Source organism: Rhynchophorus ferrugineus, unplaced genomic scaffold (assembly GCF_030347505.1).
Source record: "Rhynchophorus ferrugineus isolate W39M unplaced genomic scaffold, kcgeb_rfMv2 rfM2, whole genome shotgun sequence".
NCBI classification, from domain to species: domain Eukaryota; kingdom Metazoa; phylum Arthropoda; class Insecta; order Coleoptera; family Curculionidae; genus Rhynchophorus; species Rhynchophorus ferrugineus.
Genome location: NW_027472581.1, coordinates 10,180,186 through 10,206,534, shown reverse-complemented (window position 1 = coordinate 10,206,534; position 26,349 = coordinate 10,180,186). Strand labels below are relative to the sequence as shown.

General features: G+C 32.0%; 2 protein-coding genes across 2 annotated transcripts in view; both read right to left on the bottom strand.

Annotated features, from left to right (window-relative positions):
- Hs3st-A (Heparan sulfate 3-O sulfotransferase-A) overlaps nucleotides 1-26,349 on the bottom strand; it is a 480,225-nt gene that overhangs the window by 429,080 nt on the left and 24,796 nt on the right. The window lies entirely within an intron of this gene.
- LOC143190793 (uncharacterized) lies at nucleotides 18,820-20,154 on the bottom strand. The gene is made up of 3 exons (XM_076395362.1): nucleotides 20,134-20,154; nucleotides 20,003-20,054; nucleotides 18,820-19,262 (listed from the first exon to the last, which is right to left on the bottom strand). Exons 1-3 carry the CDS (start codon nucleotides 20,152-20,154, stop codon nucleotides 18,820-18,822), a joined length of 516 nt encoding a protein of 171 aa, XP_076251477.1.

The window sequence follows — 26,349 nt, the reverse complement described above, 5'->3', positions numbered from 1 at the left end:
CAAGCGTTATGCATTCTTGTTCGCACTAAGAAGATTCCAAGCTTTGAAAGTACACTACAGTAATTATGTATGTGACTTAAAATATATTTTATTACATATTTTATACAAGTATGTTATTTTCTGATAATATATATGTTTTATTCAAATTATGCATGTTATCCATTATAACTTATTGCCCTTTATACCATTTTTCAGTTTTCCGTAACTAAATTCCTAACTTGGGTTTTAGTAATTGCTGCAGATCGTTCTACTCAAACGGCCTTGAAGTTGACACACGACAGCCCTGAGTTTTTTTAGGTAGTTATGAATTTAGTTTTATGTCTCTTTGTATCCATGGCTACTACGAAAACGGAGGAGCAATAATACTTGATTGTCTGGTATCGGACAGAGAATTTGGCATTAAATTTGAAAAATTACTTTTCAAAATCAACAACCAATTGGTTGAGGTAGAGAAAAAATTATATAACTCGTGAACAATTGAAAAAATATGTATACTCAACGTATTGGACTTTACAGCATCGTCTATAACAAGGTTCTAACTGTTTATGAAACTAAATATTAATGAACCTTCACCAACCACGAAAGCGTTTAAATAAACCCTGAATTTTCCCAACTCAAACCTGAAAATTAAGCGAACGAATACAATTTTATAACCTCTCAGGTCGGTCACTATTGTTAGATGGCAAATACTGTTATCTAACAATAATATTGCTGTTGTATACTTAAGATAACTACACTGAAATTATAAAATTTCACTACTCGGAAGTTTCACAAATTGATCGATGGCGTATTTCACGATTTGATGCTGTTAAGCACGTCCTAGGTCATATAGTGACTTCTAATAAAACGGGAATTTCATTGAAATACCGTAAAAATTATCCTTTACACATACTTTTTCTTAAACTGATCCATATTGTTTATAAAACTTGAAGTATTATATACCTGTTGTAATCGTATCAATATTTTCGGGACCATTAATTACCATAAAAATTATTTTGTTATTATATGATAAATAATACGTCTTGCTTCTCTACAGTTAAGTTACTTCTACTGTTGAATGCTATTAAAACGTAGGCCAAATTAATATTTGTTTTCTTATATATATTGTTTAGATAGAAACTTGCGGTTGACTTTAACTTTACGTTATCCTTTTTATAAAAAGAAGTAACTTCAAAGAAAATAAATGATTAACATTAGTCAAACAGCATTTATCAAATTAGTGCTAATTTAAGAGTAAAAAGTTGTTGTTTTGTAAATCGAATATAACCCTCGTCACTAACAAAATAGAACGGCATGACACTAGAAATGAAAATTGCCAAATATATTGATTTATAACTATGATTAAGGATAGAAAAATATTAAAAAGACATTACTAGAATTATAATATGATATTTTAAAGGGCATAATAGAAAAGGAAAACTTTAATTTATTATTCTAGTATTCATATTTGGTTCTAAATGTTTGGTTAATGCTAGTTAACAATAATTTTCAAAGGAATAATAAATTTATTAATAGCATATTAATAATATCATTATTAATAGCACTGATAATGGAAGAAAATATACTAGACATTCGAGAAATGTTAGTACATGAAATGTAATAGAATATTTTTAAAAAATGAATGAAATACAAGATAGTGGCAGTAAGACACTTGAAAAGTAAGTTAGCAAGTGTAGGCTTTAAATTATACCCAGTGATGTGCAGTTGAAGACAGTATGAATAATATTATTGAGACAGAGTATCCCATAATTTCTAAGACAAATGAAATCTGTATCGATGGCAAAACTATTGAGAAATTTTATGATAAACATTTTAAAATGCGGATGTAAATGCCTTGGACAGGGATAACAAGAACTTCTAGCAGAGTTATGTAAAATCATTATCTCTAATAAGGTATGATCCATTGAACTATTTGACATGCAATTAACCAAATATTTAATAATATGAAGTTTTTGTAATATGATTAAGGTCATCATTGGCGCTTTTTGAAAGCCTATTATTTAGTATTGTTAGATGGCAGATACTGCAATCTAACAATCTATTGCTATTATTATACGTCCCTACTAGAGAGTTTCAAAAAGTGTTTCAAGGCACCTTCCACCATTTTGTGCTGTTGTGGCTCGCACGATCTTGTTCAAATTGTGACTGCTCCTAAAACAGGAATTTAATAGAAATATCACAAATATTATCCTATCATCACATATATTCTTAAACTGATCCATATGGTTTACAAAACTTGAAGCGTTATGTACCTCTTGTAATCTTCTCAATATTTTCGTGACCATTTATAGCCATAAAAATGTTTTATTATTATAACATGAATGATAAGTCTCAGCTTTCTTATATATTAAACTTGTTTGAAGAATATTAAAATGGTAACAATATAACGAAATTTTAGGATAAATACACAAACCTAATATTTCTTGGAATTTTTCAAGCCTTTTAACTAAACATAATGAAATCATTAATCAAATATAGAAGAGATACATCCAAATTCTGCTTGTAACTCGACTATAACACTCGCTACTAAACGATACCGAGAATACAACTAATATTGATGCAAAATCGGGAAATTATTGACATCGACAAGTCATACATTGTACCTTTTCATTCGAACAAAGGTGAATTCATAATTCAAAAGTACAATATAGCAATTATTAAAAATGTTTTATAATATATATTAGATAAATAAATGTTGAATATGCATGTTGTTTGCTGAAATATTGTGTATTTTATTCTTAAGCATTTATTATATAATTCTGCATTATCCAACAATATTTTATGTCTATATGTAATTTTTATGTGTTACGTGTAAATTCGGGGCACAAATTTTCGTTCTTGTAAGACCGCAAGTAACAAATCTCGACTTCCTTATATAAAGTAAATTTACTTTTATTAGCAAACACAAATTAAGTTCAAAAATAGTTTCAGGTACCTACTCTGATAAACTGAAATTAAATTGTGGGGTTATTATTGTGGGATACTTGTTGGAACCCTAAGTAAGGGATAGTCTATAAAGAACAGCATAAAGTCTAATATAAAGGTTACAACAGTAACCAATTAAACCCTAATTGCTATTAGAAAATATATTATTTTAACCTGTATACCCGTATTAAAACTGCTTGGATAAGACCTATTTATTAAAAAAAACCAAATATATTTTTTAAACAAATCCCTGATATACCTTAAAAGCTATTCATATTAAATTAATTATTTTTGAAATATATATTATTTGTTAAATACAAATAAGCATTATTTTTATGGTGTTTGTTATTAATTTTATCAAAGGTATACCAAACTAGTATCTACAGTTCTAAAAATATATTTTACTAGCTGACCCGACAGACTTCGTCCTGTCAAAATATTTGTAATGTGGTAGTTTTTGTGCCTACGTATTTTAAAAAATTCTCCTGAACAGAACCATCACCCTGGTGATAGGGCGTTGTGAATAAAAAATAATTAAATAAAACATATATAAGGATTGAAAAGTAAGTAATCGCTTTATTGTTAATCATGTGAATCATAATTATTATTATTATTATCATTGTAGTGCTTTGTGGTATACGATGTTTTTTGTTTGATTACCTGGCGCATAGATAAACAAATTTGATGGTTTTCCAACACGGGAACAGGCAACATACAATTGACCATGTGAGAAACATGGGTTTTCTAGATTAATACCACAAACACTTAATGATTGCCCCTGGGACTTGTTTATAGTGATAGCAAAAGCAAGCCGCACTGGAAACTGTAGTCGTTTAAACTCAAATGGCACATCAGTCGGAATCATTGGGATGCGCGGTATGAGAACATCTCCTTTATACTTTCCTTTGAGTATAGTTGCTTCTATCACATTGTTTAGTAATTTTTTATCGCTAACCGTGTACCGTTGCAAAGACGCGGTTGGTTGATATTTCGCAACATTATAACCACCGATCCAACCTTTAATTGAAGATTGTGAGGTGGCAATCCTGGCAAATCCAGCGAGTTTAAAATTTCCGGTGGATAGTTGACTACATCATCTTGATTAGTAGCCGAATCAACTGATTTATATATCCTCAATTCGCCTGTAATTTGTTCTTGAATTTTGAAATTTAATTCATTTACATCTATGTTTTTTGCAGCCAGTATAGCTCGTTCGCTCAACCAATCATGGTTTCTGTAATTTTGAGAAACATCTGGAAACACCTTCTGAATAAGTTCATCTTTTGATCGAGTTAACTGACAAAAACTTTGAGGAAAGTTAATGCAGCCAGTCAACATGTCTATAGGAAATTTGCCATTACCAATGTCAATGAGTTGTTTAGAGAATATGTTTCCAGATTGGTCATTTTGCAACTCGACACGCATATTCTTGCTTAAATGAAGTACTTTGACATGCTTCCACAAATTGGAGGAATTTAGAAATATGCATTGAGTTCATCAGCTGGCGTTGATCGTGTAATCACTGGCAATGTTTGACGAAAATCTCCTGCTAATAAAATCATTGCACCACCAAATCGGTTATTATTGCTATGTAGATCTTTTAAGGTTCTGCCTAAAGCCTCCAAAGATTTTTTATGTGCCATCGTGCATTCATCCCAAACAATCAATTTACATTGCTGCAAAACCTTTGCCATTGCAGAGTTCTTCGAAACGTTGCAGGTTGGAGTTTCATTGCTTTGCATATTTAATGGCAATTTTAGTGCTGAATGGGCTGTTCGACCACCTTCAAGCAAAGTTGCTGCGATTCCCGACGAAGCGAGTGCAAGTGCAATTTTATTTTGTGAGCGAATTGTTGCTAATATTAATGAAATCAAAAAAGTTTTTCCTGTACCACCAGGTGCATCTAAGGAGTAAATCCCTCCAGTTTCATTATTTGTTACTTTCATAAGAGTTTCAAATACATACTTCTGTTGTTCATTTAACAGTGGAAGATTTGTTTGAATTAATTCTTTCAAAGCGTTGAGATCATACAGTCTTTCTCGATGCAACTCTTGGTTAAAAGCGTCATGCATTGTATGATTGGGCGCGGTCAGGCCTAATTGAATTAATAGTTTGTTTGACATTATCAAGCACATGTCCTCAATTGAAATCAATGCTTCATTGTAAATTTCTTCACTGATTTGTATATTTGGATTTCCCATTCTATTCCGTATTTGATACAAAATATCATCACACATATAATCTTTGTACTTCATCCACAAATCAATTGGGTTTGATGGGAAGCATGTAGATATGATTATAGAAAACAATGTTCGTATTTGATGAGTGTGTGATGATATTACAGCATCATTGAGAGTTTGATCCCAATGAGCGTCATTTTCAAGCAATTGCAAACGTTGACAGGCTTCTCTGTAGGATCCACACAATTCACCATCAACAGTTCGTAACTGTTGGAATGATGTTGGGCCACGTACATTGACTAATACCAGTCGTAAATAAAAACATTCATCATTGCTTGGATGTACTGAATAAATCCGGCCAATCGCATCGGTGGAATATACATCTGTATATCCTGGAACTGGTTTTCCTTGTTTCCGTCGTATAAATCTCCTTGAGGATTGATTCCAGGTATAATATTTTGGCATTTCAGAATATAGCAATGTTTGTGCGAAATCATCGTTTTGGCATGTCCCAAAAAAACTGGTTAATGTAGTAGATGGTGGCTGAGCAGCTCTTTGTACTGCGTTCTGTGCTGTAAAATACACTCTTTGTCCATTTTCTAAATGCACAGCTAAGTGAACAACAGAAGGGTGTCTCTCATGAATAGGAAAAGAAAATATTCGCCAAACTGCTTCATTACTACTGACATAGCGGCCCATTTGGTATTGGGTAACTTCATCATCAGAATTCTCTGCACCAATTCCAATCACAGCCATATCAGTCCCTTTGGTTACATATTTGCAAATGTATTTAATCGATTTCACTGAATGGCAAGATTCAACGTTGATGTGTGCTTTGAATGTCTTTGATAAAATGGGTGAATATGGAACAATCCAACGATTATCTATTTTAATATCTTGTTGACTTAATTTGACAATTGTTGATTTTCCATTGTCTGCTGTCGATCTGCGACGATACAATGGATAACCGTCATTACCAGTAGTTGTTTCCGATATTAATGTCCGTGGATATCGTTTTGAACATTTACCATCCATCATACACGGTGAATTTTGATTAAGAATTCCACAGGGACCATGTATCATGTTTTTGATAACTACCTCATGCAATCCAGGATCTACTTGTACATTAGGGATTTCAGCTGATATCACTGCATCAACTTCATTTGGCCTTATCTTTTCAACCAACCAAATCAAAATGTGTGCATGTGGCAATCCTCGTTTCTGCCACTCCACAGAATACATCCAGCAGCGTGTCTCACCAAACACATTATGTTTTACGATGAAATTCATTAAAGATTTCAACTTTTGTCTAAAGACTCTGGCTGTAATATCATGACGATCAATGGGTGATTGCCCAGGGAATAACTCCTGCTTAATTTCTATCCATTGCGGATTGCATGTAAATGTGATGAACAAATCTGCTGTACCATAATGACGAACATACGACATGGCATCTTGAGCATATTCGTGCATATGCCGAGGGCTTCCGATGTATGTTGCTGGAAGAATAGTCATCCGACCGACATTCTGTGCATTTCCATCAGTATTAATCGCATCTCGAAGGTGAATATACTCTTCAGATCGGAGTTTGGTTTGATTCAACCTGATGAATGTTAATCTCTCCGTTTCAATTTTAACATAAATGTCAACAACATATTTGTGATATAATCGCCGACATTTCAATATGTGATTATCTTCATTTTCCCGAATCATTAGGCGGTATGAATAATAGTTCATTGAACTGACTTTTTTGTTGGTTTCAGAACCTGTAAACAGATTTTGTTTTAATAACATTCAAATACATAATATAGTGACTGAGATATTATCGCCATAGCTAAACTAATATTTTAGTTACCTGTAATGGTTATTATGTTTCACGCGTTTGTGATATCCGAATTCTTTCACGTTCATTTCCGTCGTCACGTTCTTGTGCAGTACGAGTAGATCGGTAATTAGCTTGGTTTATGGCATTTCTGGTTCTTCTACCTAAATTGCTTCGTCTTATAGGAGGCATATCAAATATAAATAATTTTTTCACTAATCACGAACTAAACAAACACTAACTAACTAAACACTCTGCACAAAACAGGATATACGAATTTGTTTCGTGTATCAGTTGACAATTCATCTGTCATCTGTCAAAAGTCATCTGTAACAGACAACTTTTTTTTTTAAATTTGATATGACTTGAACTCAAATCCTTTTAAGCCGTACGAATTGTTTTATTTATTTAAAATTTGGATATTAAAAATAATAAAACACTGTTGGTAACGCGATTTTTGTTTGACTGATGTAATGACGTGGAAACTGATGCATTTTATCTCGCGTGCCGAAACTAATACAAAAGAAACGCGAGTTTCGGAACGCGACATTAAACTCCTCCAACTATGTATTCTGTGCTCCAACGCACACACGCACATTGTTTTGATAGATATGATCTTTGACGTTAGGAACACACCTACATTGCTTAGACAACAGTGAGTGCTTGTAATTTAATATGAACTTTATACCATAGCAATAAAGCTCAAATTGACTACGTTTTAGTTACAAATCATTTGTATGGGAAAAAGAAAAGGGCTATTTTTAGGGTTTTTCCAGCAATAATTCTAATTTTTCTCGCCGTAAAAACCATCCTTGAACTTCAACGAACATTTTAAAAAAAGATTTGGCCAAATAGGTCCAGGCGTTGTTGAGTTATGCGCTTACCAACACATTTTGCGATTCATTTTTATATATAAGATTATGGAATAGATGTTGATGTTATAAAATATTAAACACCATTTGTTTGAAAAAGTGCGGTAACTTAAATTTACATAAATGTTTAATTAAAAACATTAACGGTTAAGGAGTTAAATGATCAACATTTAATAAACAGATTCAATTCAAATACTGAACATATCACTAGTTTGAAGACCGTGGAAAATGGAAAAAATATTTCTATGAAATTAATGAAAACTTTGATCAAGCGTTATGCATTCTTGTTCGCACTAAGAAGATTCCAAGCTTTGAAAGTACACTACAGTAATTATGTATGTGACTTAAAATATATTTTATTACATATTTTATACAAGTATGTTATTTTCTGATAATATATATGTTTTATTCAAATTATGCATGTTATCCATTATAACTTATTGCCCTTTATACCATTTTTCAGTTTTCCGTAACTAAATTCCTAACTTGGGTTTTAGTAATTGCTGCAGATCGTTCTACTCAAACGGCCTTGAAGTTGACACACGACAGCCCTGAGTTTTTTTAGGTAGTTATGAATTTAGTTTTATGTCTCTTTGTATCCATGGCTACTACGAAAACGGAGGAGCAATAAACATTTATTGTTAACAAGTCGCAATTTAATGTGCCTTGCGATTTCAACTCAAATAAGCGATTCTATAATTGTTGTACCGTTTTTTATGATGTTTGTTTTTAGTTTTATCAAAAAATTACCAAATTAGTATTTATAATACTAAAAATATAATTATTCTATGAAATGAATACTTATATTATTAAATTTTAAATAAAGTTTGCTTGAAAAAGTGCCGTAACTTTAATTCTACATCATTTTTAATAAAAAAATTTGACGGAAAACACGATACATTATTATCATTGAAGAAAAAGTTGCAATAAAAACATAGCTTTTTTAACGATTATAGCGACAATAACAATTTTTTTATAAATGTAATATTTCTTGAAAATCTAGAGGGTTTTTATGTATATATAATGATTAATTAATTAAGAAGAGACAAATCCAAATTCTAATTATGAATCTGATATTATATTCATCCCTACAGATGCTGATCGCTATTATATGTTATACTGCGATTTTCCTAAATAGAAGTTCACAATTCAAAAGTACAATAGAGTAATTATTTAAATTATATAAAATATGCTATATGATATACGATATATAAATATATTATTTTCTAACAATATATATTTTAGTCAAAATATGCACGTTCTTCATTTTACCTTATTGCTTTACCTTTATATGAATGAATTATGAATTTGGAGTGTTTAGTTACACTATTGTGTACCGCTGGCTACGAAGTAATAACAAGAGCAATATATTTTTATTGTTTTAACCGTTTTGTGTGTTTTAACCAACCAAGAGCTAGTACAATCTCTTAATAGGTTTATTATACAAATATATTAAATAGTGTCCTATATATCAGAGTATGGTCTTAAACTGTTTCTGCATTCTTCAAGAATATTTTCAAGTCAAAATTTTTGTTTTTGTATCACACAGAATACAGCTATTAAATCTAGTTATTACAAAAACGTATACAGCTACTAATAGAACAAACTATAGAGAGTAACAGTGGTATCAAAATGTTTTTACATGAATCACTGTACTGAATAACACAAGAACTAATCGTAAAAGATAAATATGTTCTCTAATGCAACTAAAATATTTTACATGGATATACAATTGTTTATTAGGCCCCCATGGGATTGATATGGAAAAGAGTTTAATGTAAATATAATCAAACATATCTCTAACCTACAAACTATTATAACTGTGTACTCAAATGCAGTTTTAAATCCTTCGATAATATATTCATTAAATATACAATGTTAATATAAATTATATTTGATAACAATGTTTTCGTATAATTATTTTATTTAAATTAGGATTTGGATGTATGTCAAAACCAAACTGAACCAAAAATCAAAGTTGGTACGGCAATATTGCTACGTTTTGGCGTCACAAATTAAGATGACGTATGTTCAAAACTTCATTTGAATAGACTATATAAATTAATAAGCAATATTTATAATAAATAGAGAGAGACCCAAATATTTTTTCTGCTATCGAAATTTTAATATTTTCGGAGGTCACCCTAAAATTCACCTAAGTGGAATCTTAGAGGCGTTATTGCATCAATTATACTTGATTGTCTGGTATCGGACAGAGAATTTGGCATTAAATTTGAAAAATTACTTTTCAAAATCAACAACCAATTGGTTGAGGTAGAGAAAAAATTATATAACTCGTGAACAATTGAAAAAATATGTATACTCAACGTATTGGACTTTACAGCATCGTCTATAACAAGGCTCTAATAAAACGGTTTAAATAAACCCTGAATTTTCCCAACTCAAACCTGAAAATTAAGCGAACGAATACAATTTTATAACCTCTCAGGTCGGTCACTATTGTTAGATGGCAAATACTGTTATCTAACAATAATATTGCTGTTGTATACTTAAGATAACTACACTGAAATTATAAAATTTCACTACTCGGAAGTTTCACAAATTGTTCGATGGCGTATTTCACGATTTGATGCTGTTAAGCACGTCCTAGGTCATATAGTGACTTCTAATAAAACGGGAATTTCATTGAAATACCGTAAAAATTATCCTTTACACATACTTTTTCTTAAACTGATCCATATTGTATATAAAACTTGAAGTATTATATACCTGTTGTAATCGTATCAATATTTTCGGGACCATTAATTACCATAAAAATTATTTTGTTATTATATGATAAATAATACGTCTTGCTTCTCTACAGTTAAGTTACTTCTACTGTTGAATGCTATTAAAACGTAGGCCAAATTAATATTTGTTTTCTTATATATATTGTTTAGATAGAAACTTGCGGTTGACTTTAACTTTACGTTATCCTTTTTATAAAAAGAAGTAACTTCAAAGAAAATAAATGATTAACATTAGTCAAACAGCATTTATCAAATTAGTGCTAATTTAAGAGTAAAAAGTTGTTGTTTTGTAAATCGAATATAACCCTCGTCACTAACAAAATAGAACGGCATGACACTAGAAATGAAAATTGCCAAATATATTGATTTATAACTATGATTAAGGATAGAAAAATATTAAAAAGACATTACTAGAATTATAATATGATATTTTAAAGGGCATAATAGAAAAGGAAAACTTTAATTTATTATTCTAGTATTCATATTTGGTCAAAAAGGTTTGGTTAATGCTAGTTAACAACAATTTTCAAAGGAATAATATATTTACTAATGGCATATTAATAATATCATTATTAATAGCACTGATAATGGAAGAGAATAGACTAGACATTCAAGAAATGTTAGTCCATGAAATGTAATAAAATATTTTAAAAAATTTAATGAAATACAAGATAGTGGCAGAGAGACACTTGAAAAGCAAGCTAGTGAGTGTGGGCTTTAAAATGTACCCAGTGATGTCCAGTTGAAGACAGTATGAATAATATTATTGAGACAGAGTATCCTATAATTTCTAAGACAAATCAAAAGTGTATCGATGGCAAAACTATTGAAAAATTTTATGATAAACATTTTACCATAACAAGAATTCAATTTTACATATACCATAGTAACGAAAATATAGGTTACAGGAAAGGGAGTTAGGAAATAAGGTTACATTTCATTTTCTTAAACTTCTAGCAGAGTTATGTAAAATCATTATGTCTAGTAAGGTATGATCCATTGAACCATTTGACGTACAAGTAACCAAATATTTTATAATATGAAGTTTTTGTAATATGATTAAGGTGGGACATCATTAACGCTTTTTGAAAGTCTATTATTTAGTATTGTTAGATGGCAGATACTGCAATCAAACAATCTATTGTTATTGTTATACCTGACTACTGAAGAGTTTCAAAAAATGTTTCACGGTATCTTTCACCATTTGGTGCTGTTGGGGCTCGCACGATCTTGTACAAATTGCGACTGCTCCTAAAGCAGGAATTTAATAGAAATATCACAAATATTATCCTATCATCACATATTTCCTTAAAATCAATATAGTTTACAAAACTTCAAGTATTATATACCTCTTGTAATCTTATCAATATTTTCGTTACCATTTAGAGCCCTAAAATGGTTTTATTATTACAACATGAATAAAAGGTCTCAGCTTTCCTATATACAGTGATATTATTTCTACTGCTGAATGCTGAATGCTATTAAAATTCTTTGAAGAATATAAAAATGGTAACAATATAACGATATTTCAGTATAAATATATTTATCTAATATTACTTGGAATTTTTCAGGCCTTTTAACTAAACATAATGAAATAATTAATCAAATATAGAAGAGATACATCCAAATTCTGCTTGTAACTCGAATATAACACTCGCTACTAAATAATACCGAGAATACAACTAATATTGATGCAAAATCGGCAAATTATCCACATAAGTCATGTATTGTACCTTCTCATTCAATCTAAGAAGAATTCATAGTTCAAAAGTACAATATAGCAATTATTAAAAAGGTTTTATAATATATATTAGATGAGTAGATGTTGAATATGCATGTTGTTCGCTGAAACATAGTATCTTTTCCTCTTAAGCATTTGTTATATAATTCTGCATTATCCAACAATATTTTATGTCTATATGTAATTTTTATGTGTTACGTGTAAATTCGGGGCACAAATTTTCGTTCTTATAAGACCGTAAGTAACAAATCTCGACTTCCTTATATAAAGTAAATTTACTTTTATTAGCAAACACAAATTAAGTTCAAAAATAGTTTCAGGTACCTACTCTGACAAACTGAAATTAAATTGTGGATTATTATTGTGGGATATTTGTTGGAACCCTAAGAAAGAGTTGTTGAAAGTAAGCGATAGTCTATAAAGAACACCATAAAGTCTGATATAAAAAATTACAACAGTAACCAAGTAAACCCTAATTGCTCTTAGAAAATATATTATTTTAGCCAGCATACCCCTATTAAAAATGCTTGGATAAGCCCTATTTATTAAAAAAAAAACAAATACTTTTTTTACATACAAATCCTTGATATAGCTTAAAAGCTATTCTTATTATGTTCTAAATTAATTATTTTTGGAATATATAGTATTTGTTAAATACAAATAATGGGCTGTAACATTACTTTTATGGTGTTTGTTATTAATTTTATCAAAGATATACCAAACTAGTATTTACAGTTCTAAAAATATATTTTATTATGGAACGGATGCTAATATTATAAAATATTAAACACCGTTTGTTTGAAGAAGTGCGGTAACTTAAATTTACTTAAATTTTTAATTAAAAACATTAACGGTTAAGGAGTTAAATGATCAACATTTAATAAACAGATTCAATTCAAATACTCAACATATCACTAGTTTGAAGACCGTGAAAATGGTAGCAATATTTCTATGAAATTAATGAAAACTTTGATGAAGCGTTATGCATTCTTGTTCGCTTAAAGTAGATTCCACGCTTTAAAAGTACACTACAGTAATTATTTATGTGACTTAAAATATATTTTATTGTATATTTTATACAAGTATGTTAGTTTCTGATAATATGTATGTTTTATTCAAATTATGCATGTTACCCATTATAACTTATTGCCCTTTATACCATTTTTCAGTTTTCCGTAACTAAATCCCTAACTTGAGTTTTAGTAATTGCTTCAGACCGTTCTACTCGAACGGCCTTGAAGTTGGCACAAGACAGCAGAGTTTTTTCAGGTAGTTATGAATTTAGTTTTATATCTCTTTGTATCCATGGCTACTACGAATCCAGAGGAGCAATAAACATTTATTGTTAACTAGTCGCAATTTAATAAGTGAGCCTTGCGTTTGAAAACCAAACAAGCGATTCTATAATTATTGTACCGTTTTTTATGATGTTTGTTTTTAGTTTCATCAAAAATTTACCAAATTAGCATTTATAATACTAAAAATATGATAATTCCATCAAATAAATACTTACATTATTAAATTTTAAATAACGTTTATTTGAAGAAGTGCCGTACTTTAACTCTATATAATTTTTAATAAAAAAATTAACGGAAAACAAGATACATTATTATCATTGAAGAAGAAGCTTCAATAAAAACATGGCTTTTTTAACGATTATGGCGACAATAACAATTATAATTGTAATATTTCTTGAAATGTAAAGGATTTTTACGTGTATATAATGAATAATTAATTAATCAAATTATGGAAAGGACAAATCCACATTCTAATTATGAATCTCATAAAATATTCATCACTAATAATGCTAATAATGTAACTTATGATAATTCAAAATTATGTTACGTTATACTACGATTTTCCTAAGTAGAAGTTCACAGTTCAAAAGTACAATAGAGTAGTTATTTTAATTATATAAAATATGTTATATGATATACGTTATATAAATAAATTATTTTTATTTATTTTATCAATTTTCTTCGTAATAACAAAATTTGCTTCGCACAAAATGTTATAATTCACAAACTAATGATCATTAGTTTATGAATTATAGCATTTTGAATGAAGTAATCGTAACTTAATCGTAAATTATAATTTAAGATATATAGTACCCATAGCAACGTGAGATAGGGTCTGCTAGTTGCATAATATAAATTGAGTATACTTATTTTGAGCAAGAATCATGTACATTTAAGCTACCTGTTACCTCTCGCCGATACCCATTTCCCATAATAGATATTGACTAGTTTTTTCGGGACTAATGCCTACCTGAATTTTCATTGAAAAAATATTTAGTTACTACAGAATGATGAGCTGCGATAATGGACTATGAACATAATAGTTTTATGGCATATTTATTCCCTGATTTTGCAAAATTTTTGCACGCTTTCCCTGGTATTTAAACAACAGTACGCAGAAAATAAAACAAATTATTAAGGATAGTGCACAACCAAAGACATGAGACGCCAGTACATTGTAGAAGGGGCAATGTAACAAGACTGGACGAGACAAGACAAGCAAGTATTAAAAACTCGGTTACTACCGCAGATGGTTCCCTGACGATGACAGTTATCTTTTGATGCATTGTTCGGCACCATGTCACAAAGCCAGAAGGGGTTTTTGTGTGTTTGGCTGAAAAAATTCACTGTTTTGCCTTGACCACGGAATTCACCAGACACGAATCCCATAGAAAACACGTGGGAACTCACCAAATGGGCGGTTGCAAAAGAATTGATTATCACCAAGCAGCAGTTAATTGAAAATCTCATCAGGGAATATCATCGCAACTCCAAACTCCAGGAAGATGCGAAAACATGTAGGAGAGCATGCCTCGAGGCATAGAAGCTCTTACGCATTAAATCAAAGGGTGGCATCACTAAATATTAAAGTTAATTCTATTACACTATAATAATATTTAAATTACTAAAACGAAAATTATGAAAGTGTTTTGCAAATATTTTTAGAGTTTTTATGATCCGAATGTATTACAAATACAAATAATATATATATATATATATATATATATAAGAGACCCCCAACTAATCACTTGTTGCACCAATGAATGCTAATGAAAATAATTTTTGATTTTTTTGTCAACAAGCGTAGAAAAACATGAATCAGTCTAGAGATATACGAGGTATACTCAATTGTTTTCCAAACACATGTTGTCAGGTTTATTTATTTAATGTTATCCATATGCTTCTTTCTAAATATCAATAAATAATGTAAAGCAGCGTAAGATCTACGATTATCTTGAATGATCTACATTTTTGCGCTGTGTAAGTAAACCTTGATATTCATATAGGTGACAGTTGATATATTATATCCTCCATATTCCGCTGTCCATTTGGTGCTTTGTCTAATTGCATGATAACAAGGTAATTGCGGTTTTGTAATCTATTGAAAACAATGTTGAACAATTGGCTAAAATGTTGTTATCTGCTCGATGTGGTTGTATAGACAGCGTTTGCTAATTTCTCTCCACTTTGTCCATAAAGCAAAAATTCCAAAAATGTCGGATCGGCATCAGACAATGAAAGCAAAGAACGTTAGCTGTTAATTAAAAATTGCGACTAACATCATTCTGAAGTATTTTTATTGTTACACACTCCCAGTATTTGCTAAAGTCCTGTTGAAAGTGATAAAACCGATTACAGAGAGAAACCCTTATACTTACACATAAGTTTGAGTTTGTTAGAAAATATTTGATGATTAACCAAGTGCATAGCACAACAGATGTAATTAAAAAAAATTATGAAGGTCAAAATTGTGTTTAGCCATATTCCTAGATGTAGCACAAGCCTTTGATAAAGTATGACATGATGGTCTTGTTGATAAGCCAGAGAAAATGTTACAGAAACAACAAAATAATCTATTGAAATTTTACCGTACAGCCAGTATGTTTGGATTCAAACAAAAGTTAACCTACTCTACAAAAAATAAGCTGAAACAGGAGCACCACAAGGATGTATATTGGGTTTAATTCTCTACTTACTCTACATACTACAAATGAAAATTATCGCGATGGCTACATTAGCTGATGACACTGCGATTATTGGTGTCGTAGACAATAACGGAAAAGTCACACGAAAATTACAACAGGCAAGTGCTAATATAAATAATTGGATCCAAACTTGAACAACTTTAATTAACGAAAGTAAATCTGTGCATGTACAGTTCACATATAATCAGATCGCATAAGCGATAATAACAAGTAATCTTGATGCACAACTTCATTGGAAGGAACATGTAAAAAAGCAAAGGAAAGAACTGGAGTTCTTTCAGATATTGAAACCGATGTTCCGCAAAAACTAATATAAATAGAATAAGTTTTCCTGAACAAAATCCTGAGAGTTATTATAGATGCACCGAGGTATGATTACTTACACTGAGACCTTCAGATGCCGACTGGAACTCAGAAAATCAAGAGAATTGCAAAAAGACATGAGGACAGACTCCATGTCAATATCGAAATGATACAACTCTTGGATAACACCAGAGTAGGACACAGACTTAAAAGAAGCAAACCGTTAGATCTTGTCTAGTGTAGTGTAGTCTAGTGAGGTGCATTTAATAGATATCAAAAGATTAGCAGATAAACGTTATTGCGCTAGAAACTGAGACAGGTCCTCCCAGATATATACCTAGATTTAAGTTGTTCTAGGGTCAAACTGAATGTTAGTCGGCAACGACTAGTAAAAATGAAATGAATTTAAAAAGCATTACAAAATCACGCAAAAACAATTCAGATTGAAATGTGGCTCCAGGTAATAGTGTTTTCAATAATTCTGGTAGCATATTTAATAATAAGAGTGATTTGTTTCCTAATGCATAGTAACGACTGGATTTACCTCTGTATTTAGAAGAAAACATTTTTGCATTATTTTGATAATGATAATATTTCACAATATTACCATATGTAGGAAATGTTATTTTTACCATTCAATATATTACTGTAAGTTTACACACATCATATCTCATCAAAAGGCCACATTAGCAAATATCTTCAGGCGGGATGAATAAATTAGTGTTACGGGAATTAATTCCAGATTAGATTGACCTATCGAAGACAGCATGTCTTACATTTAAAATTTAAAAATGTCCACTTTGTTGGAGCAGTGGTAAAGGCGACAGGACGGTCCTCCTACTGTTGCGATAGTCGCGGGTCTGCTGGGGCAAGGTCGTATATTAATGTTTGTGATTGTTTAATATTTGTGATTCTCCTAGGTAAGAGTGCAAAAACCGACAAGGAAAAGAATCCCGGTCACGGCAGTGAACAGGCTAGGTAAGACCGGATATCTTCTGGGATGATTTCTAAGTTGGTCACTCGCCAGTCGTTAGGCTTAACCATCCGGTCAATGACCGGGCACCCGGGTAACCAATTCAATCCGCAGGTAAAATATATTAAATTCTCCTTAAATTTTTTTTATGGCCGTCTGGATCCCCAAAATTGAAGTAATTTGACACCCATTTTTCGTCAAAATTTTAACAATCAATTAATTAATAAAAGTTATTAACTATCAAACTTGATACCCCGCCCGTTCAGTATCCACGTATCCAGGTACCCACTAAGATTAATGTATATGAACGACGGGTTTATACACACTTAAGAGAATGCTTATTAAAGTATTTAGTTAATTTGACTTTTAATTTCTTTTAATTAATAGACAACATAGTTTGTAATTTTTTCTATTTAAATAATAATTAAACAATAATTCTTATTATAAACAATAACAAAAATAATAAGTAAGAAATACATAGCTCCGTTTTATTTAATTTTATTATAGTTTATCGTATTCTATTCTTTTGCCATATAAAAATGGAAGAACATTAAATTATTTCGTATATTTTTCACATGTCGTGGTTGTAATACAGTGTTCGTCACAAATAGGGTTCTCACATACCGAACATGTTTTTCTAGTTTTGCGACGTTTTTTTAAATTCACTTTGGAGACATTCATAGAATACACCAGTAATCTTCTTCCTTCCAGTTGAATTGAGCTGGGTCTTGGGTGTGAATGATACAGATGATGTTCGCTGATGTGCATTCGGATTGATAACTCGACCAAGAAGAGATTCAATCGCCACTTTTGTTGAGAAATGCCTCATAATTTGTGCATTATTCGAACGACTTTCAACGAACGGAGTACATAGCTCTGTGCCCAATTGCCGATAATATCATCGTCTTTCATACGATTTTTTAACAATCATTTTATTATTCTCATAATACAGAATACATCATGCAAGGCAGGCAAATCGAGAATATTGTAAAAAATGCTAAAGGCCACCTTTGTGTTGATCTTTTTGTAGTATATCTACCAAGCATTTGATCCATCGTATCTATTCCAGCTTTAGACCAGTTATAAAACTCAATACTCCAAGATAGTAAAAATTTTGCCAGTGGAAGAGTAGTGAAGAAATTATCTATTGTAATTTTTCTACCGGATCCTCTATACGGTGCCACCAAGTCTTTGACAGCTCTTTCACCAACGCTTTTCTCACGACCATCTTTCAATTTTCCAGTGTAAAGCTATCCAGTAAGTGGATATGAATTTGCAGCATCACATATCCACCATGCTTTAATTCCATGTTTAGCTGGCTTTGACGGAATATACTGAGTGAATCTAGTTCGACCTCGGTATCGATGAAGTTGGTCGTCAATTGTCAGGTATTCTGTTGGCTTATAATGTTTTGCTAAATTACTATTCAACATTATCCAGATGTCTCGTATTGGAACAGCTTTATCATTCTCCAAGCGCTGAGCTCGAGTATTGGCATCATCAAATAGTATAAAACGAATAATATTCCAGAAGTGATTGATACTCATTGCTGCACGATACAATGGATATAAATACGGCTGCCACATTTCCCTTGCATTGCCAGTATTGGAGTTATTAACGTAAGTTATAAAAATAGCCAAGAATGCATAAAATTCCTGCAGCTCGAGATTTTTCCACTCCAATTGTTTTTTCTCTGGATTTTTTTCATTATAATTTACATATGTTGAAATTGCTTTTTATCGATTGGCTTGGCATTCGGCTATTGTTATTTCTATGAGGACTAAAAACTGTATCCCTATTTCATATTCCACATAGCCAGTTTACACAGATTTTTTTTTATTCAGTACACTAATGACTTGCATATCTGCCACGCTATAAGTGGCTATACCCGGGTACCAGGTAATTGAACGTATGGTGAAAGTTTGGTCAACCGGAAAACATTAACCGGACGTTAATGCCGAGGACCGTAGTTCGGAACCCACGTTAAACTGTAGTTCCGGTAACAGATAAACCCTCGTTGGTAAAAAGCGACATTAAAATATTTAAAAAAGCATTTACAAATAATATGTCAACTAAATGTAATATTTGATGTATTATATATATAGTGACCGTCTTTATTAAGGCCACTACCATGAAAATGTCACTCTGGCTGATATATGCGCGTTGAAATCAAAAATATGTTTTGAAAAATCTTGAGACCTTATCGCAGCTTCACCTACCGGGTGCAAATGTGTCTATAAACCAATTTCGAATCAACATAAATACACACAAAGAATGTCGTCAAAATGTGTCCAAACGTTTAGGAGGAATTCCATTATATAGACATGGGAAGAACAATTATGTGTATAAAGATATTCAAGCAATATCGATCCTGAATTTTATTGGGTGTTTGTTATTTAATGGAGGCAAAACTTATCCACAAAATTCCTGTACCTGCCTCATAAATCTTAAGGAATTTATGTCGTAAGGTTTTGCTTTGGAGAAACTACCCAGGTAAATAATTTTAGTATAGACCCGATATTTGTTGAGGGATATGGTTATATTAAATTATAGTTAAATCTTACTATCCCAGGCATATCCGTCATGTAATCGATTCTATTTACAAACTGCTACTGTATTTAAAAGTTCATGTGGAAATTTGAATTAATTTAGATTTATGATATCGAAAGGCATATCACAAAATAATGTCGTCTGATTTAACTAATTCGGCACAAAATCCAAGATATCTATAGTGTATCCAAAGAAGTTTCGACATACGTTATCTAAATTTGTGACGTCAAAATCTCGTAATGTTGCCGTATCAACTATGAGTTTTAATTCAGTTTGGCTTCGACATACAACAAAATTCTAATATAAATATATTACCTAAACAAAAATATTGTTGTCAAATATAATTAATTTTATGATTATAATAGATCTAATGCATATGTTATCGAAGGACTTAAAACTACAATTCAGTACACAGTTATAACAGTTTGTAGGTTAGGGTTGTGTTTCATTATATTTACATTTAACTCTTTTGTATCCCTTGGAGCCTTAAAATAAAATCAAGGAAGACTTATTATTTCAATCTGTGCATTTAGATGAGACATGGATATTTCAGATTGGGAGATTGGGTCACTCATGACAAGGTGATACTAAAAATAGTGTAAAACCAACAAAAGTTGATGAAAAAAGTTAAGATTGAAATAATAATTGATTAGGTTTTGCTGGTCATGATATTTATTGCAAATATATTGTTCTTTATGCTGGAAATAGGAATAGAGAAAAGAGTCGTTATAATAGACATGCAGTTTTAGATGGATATACAAGCAAAAACTCTCTGTATTTGTGGAAAGAAACATTGTCTAATATAACATATTCAGTTTGGATGAACTCGATCAGTTACACTAAAGAAGAAATTGAGAAATGGTGGAATCGTGAACAAGTAGTAGATAGGTTGGAAATTAACATCTTTGTTATTCACTTGAAAAGTCGTTCTGAGAGAGACAGCGACCGAATAGATCTTTCTGGGTATAAGATCATGATATCATGAACAATACAAACAATACATGAGCATTTGGTTAAAATGTGTAAGGAGTGAAGGTATACTAACTATTTTACAAATATAGCAGAAAAAATACATAGAAATTAAAATATATTCCTACGGTATATATTTGCTTCATTAATTTATGTTGATTAGAATTTTGTTACATTCCAAATCCATAATGAGCTCATAGTTGATGCAGCAACATTGCGACATCTAAACGTCATCAATTTAGATGACGTGAGTTCACTGTTTTAATAAACAGGCTATCTATAAAAATGAATTTCTGTTTGAGACAGACAGACTAGGGTCAAAAAATTGGAAACAGCTGGACCGCTTTGTCTAGTTTTTGTTTGGAACTATTTGTGGAAGCCCAGGGTAAGTTTATATGACGGAAATGTTTGTTTTGTATGGTTTGTTCCCTCATACAAAATGTCAATGTCACCAATAGTTCCACAGTCGCAAATAACCGATATTTTTGTTGGTTATCAAATATTTACGGGGTCTCTATTTATGGGTGGAAATTTATTTTATAGTTATAACTACGACTTATTATCAGCCGCTATTATTGGAACTCAATTAAAATGTTTAATGTATGAAATCAATATTCAAAAATGTAATAGTTGTTTTCAAGTGACGTCGTTTTGCGCAACGTATATTGTGCAGAAAAATTTCATACTTGTTTTCAAGGTATTATGACATAAAAGTTTTTGATAATATTCAAAATTTCAATTTTTATCCGAAATAAGTTAATAAAATCTTAAACAATTGTAGATATAATAACAAATCTATCACTTACCATGAGCTGTGATGCCGCTACCAGATGCAGATAATGGATTCTTAGAAATTAATTTTATTCTAATCCGAATACGAAAATTGATAGGAATTGTGTTCACAATCCAACAGTGAAATAAACTATTGTCCAAGAATTACAAACGTTTCCTCATCACAACAAAGATTTAGTCAAAACCGATGAAATATTCTTGAATCGATCTGACAACCATAACATCGTCATCATCACTGACAAAATATCTGCCTTGGGAGCACACAAGGAGATTTAATTCACCGAAAATAGACAAAATGGATAATGTTACTGTCGGAAATATCTGCAAGATAGATGTAGGTGATACGAGGTTCATCAAGTCATCAACTTTGATAATAAATATGTTGTTATTATTTATCAATTAACCATATAGAATAGATAGTTAATAACAGGCATTTTGTGAAGAATTTTTTGAAATTTTTTAAGTGACAGTTTAATTAAATCAGAATAAATTAGCAAAATAACAATGAATAACTATAACATGGACCTTTAGCAATAATATAGTCGGTTTCAAAGTGGCCACCTTCTGTGGCGATATAGAGGTTTAAATGTAACTTGAAATTTCCAGCTATAGGCTGTAGGTCTTCTAGCCACAATCCATCCCATTCCTGTTACAGCAGTTATTTCAGCGACTTCTAACTTTGGCGGCATGTAGCATAAGCCCTGGCTTTTAAAATAGATTATATGCGGTAGTCTATCGGGTTGAAATCCGGACAACAGGGAGGCAGGCATCTGCCAATGTAATAAAGTCCGGAAAATGATCGGCACTAATCTTGCGCCACTTTTGCCTTATGGGCCGAAGCGGGATCCTGCTGGAAAATCTAATTCACGTTGCCAAAGTGCTGCTGAACTCATGGAAGGACAAGAGCCTCGAGAAGGTCGCGACGACACACTTCTTCATTGATTTTGACCTCTTAATCCATAATAACAAGATATATCCTGCTGCTAGCGCAAATTTCGCCCCAGACCATGACAATCTACAAATTCTCACGATGATGGCTGACGTTCGGCATCAACGGACCGGGTTCTGTCATTTTGGTGCTTTTGGAGTTGCTCAATGGTGAACAGCTTCTCGTCCATGAAGTCTACCCGTTCTTCCATCGTTCCGTACCCATTGGTTCACGGGCGACATCTCTCATGGAGATTGTCGAATTTCGATGGACTAGTCTCTAGATGGTCTGGTACGGTTAGCAGAAGTGTTGTCGGTTCATTCTCTTCCACTTCTTGGATGGTCGATATATCGTAATATCGATATTTTTCCATTGCCAATATCCCTACAACATTAGTCACTGTTAGGTCTCATAATATTAAAATTAAGGTCAATACTTGGACTGGCAATAGCTTGGCAAGAACTCATTCCTAGTTCTAATATAGAACTCATGAAATTATATATAATATTTCTGAGAAAAGAATTTGTCTTATTATTAAAAACATTTATGGACAAAAATTGGTACAACATATATTAATAAAAACCATTTTATGCAAACGTTTTCCATCCTTCTAGCAATATGGCTATATCGTTTCGAAAAAGTCAATCTTGGTAAAACTTAAACAAGCCCCAACCGTGTGCCAGTTAAGGTATACTGCAGAATAAGTAATAATAAGAAGGCACTATGCTTGGTGAGTAAGCTGTTAAGCTGCAAATATATTTTTATTGTTTTTCCAAGTACTGCATACTACAAGCCAAGATGATCGTTACACTTTTGCATACGCTTAAACCAATTTTCAAAGCATTTATTCTATTCCGAATGAAGTGTCTTCAAAACATGGTTTTTGAACGCTTCGATAGCTTCTTCAAACGATGAAAATCGTTGACGCAGTTTATTTTTACACAAAAAGAATTCATTGGTTTCCAAACCGGGGCTGTACAGCGGATGGCCCATCAATTCGATGTTTTGAGTACTCAAATAGTCTCTTTTTTGAGCCTATAAGTGAGAGCTTGCATTGTCATGATGAAGAACAATCCGGTGTCTTTTGTTTGTTGTCCTTATTTCACCGAAGACTTCTGCCAAACAAATGATTGTGTACCAATCAGAATTTATTGTTCTACGATCTTCTAGAGGCACTGTTACAATATGACCAGTTTTCCCGAAGAAACAGTACACCATTTTCTTTTAAGTGCTTCGTGCACGAACAACTTTTTTTGGATTGCGCCACCCTGTCACGATTTTATAAACGTCTTTCGAAGCACCGCGATTGAATTTCTTAAGCATTTCTTTGCACCAATCGACACGAGCCTTTTTTTGAGCGATTGTCAAATTGTGTGGGATCCTACGCGAACATAACTTTCGCACAGCTAAGTGTTCGTGTAAAATCGCATATGTGCTGGTGGAACTAATGCTTAGGGATGCTTCAATCTCACAATGGGTGACATGACCGTCTTGCATAATCATTTCGCACACAGCATCGATGCTTTCTGTCACAACAGCCGTTTTTGAACGACCTTCACGAAACTCGTCGGAGAGCGAACTACGACCACGATTGAATTCACTAAACCGGCGATACACGGTGGTTTTTGATGGAGCTTCATCGCCAAAAGTCAAAGTAAGTTGATTGACGCACTCTTGTTATGATAATCCACGTCGAAAATCGTAAAAAATCATTGCACGATGTTTACAAATATTTACGTTTCAGTTCCATATTTTGCCGAGACGAAACTTTCAATTAAATATAAAATAAACAAATAGCGTCCGTGCGACAAAATGTTCTGAGTAGATATATCGTCAAAAATGTCAAACTTTACGAAGGAACCCTCAAATGGACTCACATGACAAAAGTGTTGCCAATTCCCGAAATATAAATTGTGACCCTCGTATAAAGCGATAAATGGAATATTACGGAAATTGTCTAAGAACGGGTTTGATGGGCTTCGGAAAGAATATTCTATCATATCAATTTGGGGTCAATTTCAATCAAATGGTCTTCAACTTGGGCCATAGGAAATTAACTTGTTGTCTTCCCTAGACTAACTCATTTAGTACCAATTGTTGGTAGTAATTTAGAAGCCATGATCTGGATATCAGATAAACCGACGACCAACAACTCCAGTAAAGAGTGGACTGCGTAATATTGAGCGAATAATTTTACTTGGCGTTATCGTTGGCGAAACAGCTCCAAAATGGCGCTACGTGTGTTTGAGATCCTATAAACACGACAACATGTGTTAATATAGAGTCGAAACTTAACACAATCGTACTTAAACACATTGAGAATCGTTGAATTAAAATTTAGTTTATTACGGCACTATACTTTCGTGGATAAATTAATTTTCCATGCAATTATATTGGACACCCTCTAGATAATTCTCTAGAATATTATTATTTTATAAATTTACTATCCCACGTAATTTCGGAACATGAAAAATCTTATTTTATTTTATAGATAACGAGGGATTTACAACAGTGTATTAGGAGACATCAATATAACTATACCTGAAGGTGATAGACGTTCGAGTACCAAAACGATATCAACAGAAAGTACTATTAAGCCAATAAAATAGTTTCAAAGGATTTTTTTCATTTGAAGCTCAATAACAATAACTTTTTTTACGTTAGTTTTAACAAAAGATCGGCACAAAAAATTTTATTCAAAGTATTGGGCATCCATAGCCGTAACTTTTTTAACTTTCAGACAATTTACGGACTCCATCTCGAAAGGACAATGTATCTTATGATGCTATTAATAAATGGACCCATTTTTTAGCATCTTTATAAGATGTTCTGTCAAGAGTTGGCATGCTAAACAATAACATTGTTGTGCCCTTGCTGGTATTCCAATCGTATTTTCGCTAATAGGCTAGATGGCTATTGTTTAAAAACTACTTGAGAGAAGAATGAGCATTCTATATGTTTGCTGTACTCGGAATATTATTTTAAATGGATGCCAAAAATGGTTGCACGTTCGTTCCAAGACAAAAATGTTAAAATATTGCAAAACGTTAACTAGCCGGTAGAGTTTGAACATTGGAAATTTAATTACAGCAAAAAGACCATTCTAATATAAAACGTATCCGGCCTACCAAAGTAAAACAAATTTTTTTGGGAAAATTGGTTTTTTTTATTCAATATAATTCCCTTCAAGGGTGATACACTGATTATAACTACCCTCCAACTTTTCGATACCATATTTATAGTACGATTTCTCCTTTGCTTCAAAACAGGCCTCAGTTTCGGCGATCATCTCTTCATTCGACGAAAATATCTTTCCAACGAGCATTCTTTTGAGATCTGAGAACAGGAAATAGCCGCGGGTGGCCAGATCTAGAGCATACGGAGGATTAGGAGGCAACTCGAAGCTCAATTCATAGATTTTTGCCGTACTTTTTCTGACTTGTGACACGGTGCATTGTCTTGGTGAAGCAGCACATTCTTTTTCTTCAAATGCGGCCGTTTTCAGGCAATTTCATCCTTCAAACGGTCAAGCAACGCTATG

Excerpts from the sequence above, each read along its gene's own strand:
- LOC143190793 (XM_076395362.1), bottom strand. The coding sequence starts at position 20,154 with ATGACGGATATGCCTGGGATA. Across the intron at positions 20,055-20,133 it reads TGACGGATATGCCTGGGATA|TTTCTCCAAAGCAAAACCTT; the intron begins GTAAGATTTAAC and ends TTACCTGGGTAG. Across the intron at positions 19,263-20,002 it reads CCTTAAGATTTATGAGGCAG|AGAAAAAACAATTGGAGTGG; the intron begins GTACAGGAATTT and ends AAAAAAATCCAG.